General features: G+C 43.1%; 1 protein-coding gene across 1 annotated transcript; it reads right to left on the bottom strand.

Moving 5' to 3' along the window:
- Positions 1-5,485: 5,485 nt before the first annotated feature.
- Positions 5,486-6,899, bottom strand: LOC149282233 (protein FAM187B-like). The gene is made up of 2 exons (XM_089498420.1): positions 6,079-6,899; positions 5,486-5,831 (listed from the first exon to the last, which is right to left on the bottom strand). Exons 1-2 carry the CDS (start codon positions 6,897-6,899, stop codon positions 5,486-5,488), a joined length of 1,167 nt encoding a protein of 388 aa, XP_089354546.1.
- Between the last annotated feature and the right edge of the window lie 1,028 nt (positions 6,900-7,927).

Below are 7,927 nucleotides of genomic sequence, written 5' to 3'. Positions count from 1 at the left end.
CGGAGGTAGCAGACGTTGCCACACCACAAACACGTGCAACCAGGGGGAGAAACTACCTTAAACATTACAGAGAAAAAAAGCTAAGAGCTGGGTAACCCAACTTGGGCAGATTGAATTTAAGAAAGGCAATCTGCTCCATCAGATGAGGTGCCATGCGTGAGCGCTGTGGACTCAGTATGTTTCCAGTCATAGAAAACACGCGATCACTTTGAACAGTGGTTGGCGGACATGATAGTAGCTGCTGCGCAACCCATGAGAGTGCAGGCCACACACTCTTCTTTTCATCCCAGTAGCTAAGAGGATCAACATTAGGCGCAGAAGGAACTTCACAGAGGTAAAGTTTGACCATTTCAGCAGCACTACTCTCCTTTCTGCTGCTAGCTCTGTCAGATGGTCCAACTATACTCCCAAGTGCCTCTTCCCAAAACGCAGCTGCTCCACTCAGCTGTGTTGTGCTGCTTGTGGCACTGCTGCTGATGCTGCTGCTAGGAGTAGCAGACCACATCATCTCTTCCTCCTCCTGCACCTCTCCCTCCTCGGACAGCATTCCCATTTTACGCTGCCAGTCACGCACCTTGTTGACCAATTGCTCCCGGTAGCTACTGAGAACATTAAATTTCAAAGCTAGCTTTCCCTTAATTCTTGGATCGCAAAGGCACGCTAGCATCATTTCGGGACTCTCTTCCATTCGTTTGCGAAGGTGTACTTTTAGCAGATCCTTCAGCTTCCTGGCTATGGCTGCTACGTCAGGATGTAGAGTGCCACCTTGAACAGCCTCACGGTTTCCAAGGAACACATCCATCTTGCTGCCTAGATGGGAGAACACTGGGATTACCTGGGCCAGACTGGCAGTGTTTGAGCTTAAATTTTCTGTGGCATCCCTGAATGGTTTAAGGACTGCCACTAGCTGGGCTATCACTGTCCAATCCTCCCTATTCAATGGAGAGGTAATCCCAATATTGTGCTCTGAGGCAAGATTATGGATTGCCCTCTGCTGCTCCAAAATCCTCTCCAGCATGTCTAACGTGGAGTTCCACCGTGTACTGACATCCTGGCGTAGGCAGTGTACGGGAAGACCTGACCTCTCTTGCTCTTCCCTCAAAAGTTGGCTAGCCTTAACACTATGGTGAAAGTGCCCAGCGATCTTTCTGCAGCGGGACAGAACTACTGCTGCCACGTTAGTTCCTTCTGACATTGCTGCCTTCACTACAAGATGGATGATGTGGGCTGCACAGCGCACACCAACAATATGACCATCTCGCAGCGCTTTCACCATATTGGCACCTCCGTCAGTTACCACAAAACCAACTTCAACATTGGTGCCCGCCTCTGCTCCCACCCAAAGGCTAAACATTTTCCTCATTGCATGCAGAATATTTTGGGAAGTGTGCTTTTCATCCATCACTTCTGCATGGAGAAGGAAAGATCGGTAGCCTGCTGCAGCAGCTTCCTTAGACACACCGGGCTGCCACCAGTGTGCTGTCAAAGAAAGAAAGGCATGCTGGCCGCTAGGTGCACTCCACAAATCTGTAGTGAAATGAACACACTGACCAGCAGCCTTGGAAAGCTCCTCTTTCACTGCTGCAACACAGGACCGATACAATGAGGGGACAATGTTCCTGCTGAAAGTGGAACGTGACGGAACTGTATATTGTGGAGCCACAGCCGCCATCAATTGTTTGAAAGGCTCCCCTTCGATCATAGAGAAGGATGCCCCTCCAACAGCAATGAACTGACCAATCAGTCGCGTTACTTTATTTGCCTGCTGTTTGGGCATTGACCTTTTGGATTGGAATGCCACAAATTGTTCCAGGGTGGGCTGGACATGCAGTGCTCCAACCTGCCTTGGTCTCTGGCTGCCAGCACTAGCTGCTGCTGCTGCTGCTACTGCTGCTATTGGCTCAGAAGAAGAAGCTGTTGGGGTTTTTCCACGGCCACCAGCTATGCTGCCTGCACTAAGTTTTACTTCTGCATCTTTCCCCAATAGCACAGCGTTGTGTTGAGTGCTGAGGTGATGCTTCATGCTAGCACTGGTAAAATGGCCAGACACTTTCCCTCTGCTTATTAGCTTCCCACAATGTTTGCACTTTCCATAGCGCCCTTCTTCAACATTTTCAAAGTGCTCCCAAATTGGGGCGCGCATAGCCTTGGAGTGTGCCTTGGGTGCTGCTCCTACTGCTCGGGGTGGATGAACAGAGGCAGAACTAGTGGTGGTGGGACTGGTGGTAACAGTACTGGCCATAGTGGGACTGCTAAATGCTTTAGATTTGCTAGGTTTTGCTGCTGCTGCTGCTGGTGGTGGTGGTGATGGTGATGATCGTAGCGGAGAAGGTGGAGGCTCAGGGGAAAATTGTGCACTAGTCATTTGGACACTGCTCCCTGAGGAATCTCATTCCTGACCACTCATCTCCTCTACTTCCTCTGGCTCATAGTCTAGCTCTTCATTAGCCAGATCGAATGGAATTCCTGCTAGGCTGGAGCTAAGACTGATATCGTCGTGAGACTTGTGACTAGTAGTAGTGCGAGCAGGAAGAATAGACTCTGCACTTGGCCTCTCAGTCTCAGGCTCCTCTGCTACCTCGCTAGGTGGAGTCCCACTATGTGTAGCCCTCTCTCTAACTGTCTTTACAAAAATTTTGTAAGGACTTGGTGGCTTGCTAGAGGTACTAGGAGGACATGGCGTGGCGGTACCAGTGGGAACAGTAGGCGCAGCACTAGTGGTGGTAGAGGCGGTGGGGGTGGTGGCGGTGGTGGTGGTGGTTTTCCCTACAAAGGAATGAGATCGCTTTTGTTTGGGACCCCTCTGAGTCTTGCTGCTAATTTGGCTCTGCTTGGTACCTTGCATGCTGCTTGTGGATGGGGAAGATGCTGCTTGGGGCAAAAGGCACTTCTTTTTAGTCACTGGGCTGGTACTACTTGTGCTACCCTTTAACTTTGAACGTGCTTCTGGTGCTTTAGGCTTTCCGTAAAAAACCATAGAGCCTGTGGGCCTAGCCGCACTACTACTGCCTGCTTTTGGTGCCTTTCCTTTACTTGATGATCCTTCAAGCAATGCTTCCCCAAATGATAAGCGAGAGCTTGGCCTACTTGGCCGACTAGACTGACGCAAAGGCTGCATCTTAGAACTGGTGGTGGTGCTGGTGGTGGTGGTGGTGGTGGTGGTAGATGGAGCTTGTCCCTCCTTAGTCCCAAAAGGAGGATCCATTTCAAATTTTGTGTTGTGTGTGTAGTGTAGTGTAGTGTTTAAAAAACTATAAAAAAAAAAAAAAAAAAAAAAAAGGAAAAATGAATTAAAGACAAAAAAATTAGAGGAAGTTCTCTTCAGTGCTACTGCTTAAAAAGTAAAACTATGCACTACTGCACTGTGCTGTTGTGTGCAATCTGGCAAAGTGCTAAAGTTATTTAAATTATTAACTCAAGATTAACTATTTAATAACTAGCAGTATTTTATTTTTAATTTGAATTTACACGGGCCTAAGAGCTTAGCCTACTACTATGCTAGCCTAAAGCTATATTTCCTTACTATAAGTCTACCTCTAGGCAGACGCTCTCAAACCCACTAAGCTAAAGTGAGGTTAAATCAGATTCAGTATGATTTATTAATTAATATTAAGTTATATAATATTAATAGATTAGAAATAATTTACTTATATATTATGTATTATAGATAGAAGAATATAGATTATGAATTAGAATTTATATTGTTATATATGATTTATAATATATTATAGATTAAGATTAAAGAAGATTAGAATTATTTTAGTACTACAGCTAGTAGCTTGAAGCTTTGCTTAGTACAGCTCGTCACAGTCAATTTTTCTTGAAAAGAATTAGAAATAAAATAAAATGTCACAGCAAAACAGTTAGCTTCACTGCTTGCTGAACAAAAACACACAGCACTTATGCGGCTGCACTCACTAGCCCAACAAGTTCACTTCACTGATGGACTGAGGTGAGCAAAACACTAAGGGTACTTTTAATAAAATTGAAATAAAATGTAAAATAAATGAGAAAATCTTTGCAAAACAGTTAACGTCACTGCTTGCTGATCAAAAAAAAACACAGCACTTATGCGGCTGCACTCACTAGCCCAACAAGTTCACTTCACTGATGGACTGAGGTGAGCAAAACAAATGAAATAAAATGAAAGATTATTAATTAAGAAAAATTGACTTGGTCTCTTGCTGTTGCTAAAACAAAGCACAAACTATAGAGCTGCAGCACCAGTACTAATAAGATTAGCTGAACTATACGCTAGTAGTAATTAATTAATATACTTTTATTTATAGCTAATTTAATTAACTATTAAGATAAGAAAGAATTATAGAATTATTGATATTACTGATTTTAGATTAGACACTAGTAGATGTCTTGAATGTCTACAGTACACTCTACACTAGCATACTATTACTAACTATAACTGACAAATATATATATAATTTTATAATGAATTCAATTATTAATTATATTAATTAATATTACTGATTTTAAATTAGACACTAGTAGATGAATGTCTACAGTACACTCTACACTAGTATACTATAGTATATATATATACTATAGTATACTAGCGTAGAGTGTACTAGTATACTATAGTATATATATATATGACTGACAAATATATATATATATAATATTATAATGAACTATTAAATTATAGACTCTATTAAATTATTATTTATAAATTCTATTTAATTTATTTAAACAGGACAGGCAGTAGGCACTAGTGCCAGCCCAGGGCAAGGGCACCCCAGTGCCACTGAGACACTGGGTGCACTGTCAACTCAACAGCACTTACACTACAGTTGATGACAAATTAAATAAAAAAAAATTAAATTAATCAAATTATTATTATTAATTATATTAAGTAGCACTGAAGTGAGGATGAAGTACACTGTGAGAAATGGCAGGCTAAGGCTTACCAGTCTCACACAGAACAGAACAATCTCTCTGTAACGCTCGGATGCAGCACAGCAGTGTTGCCAAAGCAGTCACAGCGAAAAATGAATGGATCTCTCAGGCAAGCTCTGGTCTTATAAAGGCGCCTTCAGAATTCAAAAAACAGCAGCACAGGCATTGGACGAGACCCTTAGCGTGACGTCACAAGAGTGAGCTGATTGGACAGACGAGATCAGCTCACTCCTGTTTGAAATTTTCGATTCTTCGTGGTTGTGAGTCTTCGTCTTCTCCTACGTTTTGCCGGTACTGTATTCTCTTCGGCGTGTCTTCGGAACGAACAAAAAAACGACCTCTTCGTGCTCGTTTTCATGTTCGCCCGAAGACGAATGCGCAAGTCTAGTAAAAACCCTGAGAGTAGACAATTTATGCAGAGTAGACAAATTTCTTGATGGACGTCAAAGCATCTTCATCAATCCCAATAAAATAATTACATGATACATTAATTTTGCCTCCAAAATCATGTCTTTTATTTCCAGTTGATAACAAACGTAAAGGTGATGGCAGTTAGACATGAGGCTGAACACATTTACACCGGTAATTTGCTGATGGCATCGCTGAAAGGTTTGTTGAAAGCCAAGGCAATGCCTAGAACTATCAGGAAGATTAGGAATAAGACGATGCCAAGTATCAGTGACTCCAGAGAAGTACAGAGCCACGCTTCCCACGTGTACTGCAGCTTATGGACGATCACATTAAACCTCCCGGCCAGGCGGTGATCCACGTAACATTTGTAAATTCCGGCATCTGATTGGTTGAGATTTGGAATAAGCAAGGATCCCCCGCCGGTGGCGTTATCCAAAATATACGGGCTGCTGCCACGGAGCTGTTGTAGACGTGATATAGAAACACATTCACGCTCCCAGTAAACAGGTCTGCAAAATAATGCATAGAAAGAGTAAATAAATATCCTTCATTCCATTTTATCTGCTACTCTATACAGCGCTGGGGGGTTATATTACTGTATACAGCGCTGGGGGGGGTTATTACTGTATACAGCCCTAGGGGTTATAACTGTATACAAAGCTGGGGGGTATTACTTTATACAGCTCTTGGGGGGTTATTACTTTACACAGCGTTGGGGGACTTCCGCTTTAAACATGATGAGATATAGATCATTACCTGTAAATGGAGGCCGTGGGGCATTTGAGTAATGCGTCGGCGTGGAGGTTTGTATAAAAGTTGTCAGTCAGAAGAAGCTGAACCTCATTTTCGGAAGATGTTGGTTCCTTGCAGCTGTCTTCACACATCTCTATCCTGAGTTCAGGTTTATGAGTAGGTTGAAGTTCTTTGAAGATGGCTCTCAGGAGGCCGCACGGCCAAACCTTCTCTTCCAGATCCAAGCTGATGTTCATCCTGGCGTAGCAAAAGCCAAGCTTCTTCCTCTCTCCTTGAACCCCGCACCTGTCACAGGGCTGCCATTCCTCCCAAACCGTGAACATTTCAACCGAACCCTTATCTCCAAAGTCCAAAGTGGTATTAGGTTGCACCATCTGCCCCAGACTTGCATGAGAAATGTAAATGTCTTCTACATTCTGGACATCTAGCGCGTAATGAGCTAGAACCGCCTCTCCATATCTGCAGGTATAGATTCCGGTGTTTTTCACTTCCGGGGAGAGAATCTTCAGATCGCCGGATATCAGCGTCGGGCGTTTCATCAGTTCCAGAAGCTTTGTCGGGATGGTGGAGATCGAACCTTGACTTTGGACGAGGGTAACGGGTTTTGCGCTGGAATTGGAAATATCTACATATTGCCAATAAATGGAAGCGTCCGTGGGCCTGTTCACACAGGTTAGGATGATGGGATTATGGGAGGCAACGGCTATTTTACAGGGAATTTGGGCAGAACAGGCCACAGTGATCCCTTCCTCACCAAGTGAGATAGTGGCTTGTGCTAGAAGCACCAAGCCCATCACAAACGTGATGTGTGACACCCGAATCATGGCGTCACCCGATAGTTAGTTTTCTTGTTTCTTTCTCGAAAGAAGAACCGCAGAAAAAAATCAGACCAACTCCTAGACTCCTCTCGCTTGTCTGTTAGCCGGTTTCTCAATTACCGGGGGATTTATAGACTTGTACCTATGATGTCATAAACAACACAAACATTCTAGAATGTTACCCTCGATGATGTCATAAACAATACATGCCACTCTTCAATGTTACCATCTATCATATCATGAATAATACACATCTCTGTACAATATCACCATCGATGATGTCATAAGGAATCCAAAGCTTTCTAGAATGTTACCATGTAGAAAGATACCAAATAAGTACCATCTTAATTTTCCCAAATATATGAGATGAAATGACCTGTATTCAAGCAGGGTTTCCAGCTGTGATATCGCAGTGAGAAAATGCAGCAATTGTGATGTTTAAATATAATTCAATCAGAGGAGCAAATGAAGTGATCGGCTACAGACTGTGTTACCCAGAGAAACTGCCCCTTAACCCCGACACCCTGAGAGTTTCCATATGTGGTTATATATATAATGTGTTTTGCAAAATAACCAATTGGTGCAATCTCCATAGCAACCAACAGAACCAATTTCTGGACTTGTGAGAACAAATCTAAAATGACATTAATTCTTAAAGACTGAATTGCAGAATTTAGGGGTTTAAAAAGCATTTTCTGTCTGCATATCTGTGCTGGATATTCTGGAGGGGGAGGTTGTGTGGAATATGGGGCCATTTGCTCCATTTTAATAAACAGGTTGTATGGTATTCAGCATTTTCAAGGGTCTTTTGGGGTCTTTTTGCTCTTCTATATAATGTTCTATTGATGCCCCTTAATGATTAGAAAATTAATTTCCATTGATGGGCTTTAAATCTTCTGGCTGTTGAAGAACCTGAGAGAACGTCTTGAGTCGACCCGATGGAGATACGAGTCCTCCTCTTGGTAGCCCAGCAGATATATGGACAGTGATGGTGAATGGGGATGCGGTATGGATCCTGTAATGACTTTCTGGAT

Source organism: Sceloporus occidentalis, unplaced genomic scaffold (assembly GCF_023333645.1).
Source record: "Sceloporus occidentalis isolate IW3139 unplaced genomic scaffold, rSceOcc1.0.p SCAF_120, whole genome shotgun sequence".
Classification (NCBI taxonomy): domain Eukaryota; kingdom Metazoa; phylum Chordata; class Lepidosauria; order Squamata; family Phrynosomatidae; genus Sceloporus; species Sceloporus occidentalis.
This window is presented reverse-complemented; position numbering and strand designations above follow the sequence as displayed.

What these genes read in the sequence shown, in the direction of transcription:
- LOC149282233 (XM_089498420.1), bottom strand. Translation starts at nt 6,899, where the DNA reads ATGATTCGGGTGTCACACATCACGTTTGTGATGGGCTTGGTGCTTCTA. An exon ending in CCCACGGCCTCCATTTACAG is followed by an intron (nt 5,832 to 6,078) that starts GTAATGATCTAT and finishes ATTATTTTGCAG; the next exon opens with ACCTGTTTACTGGGAGCGTG.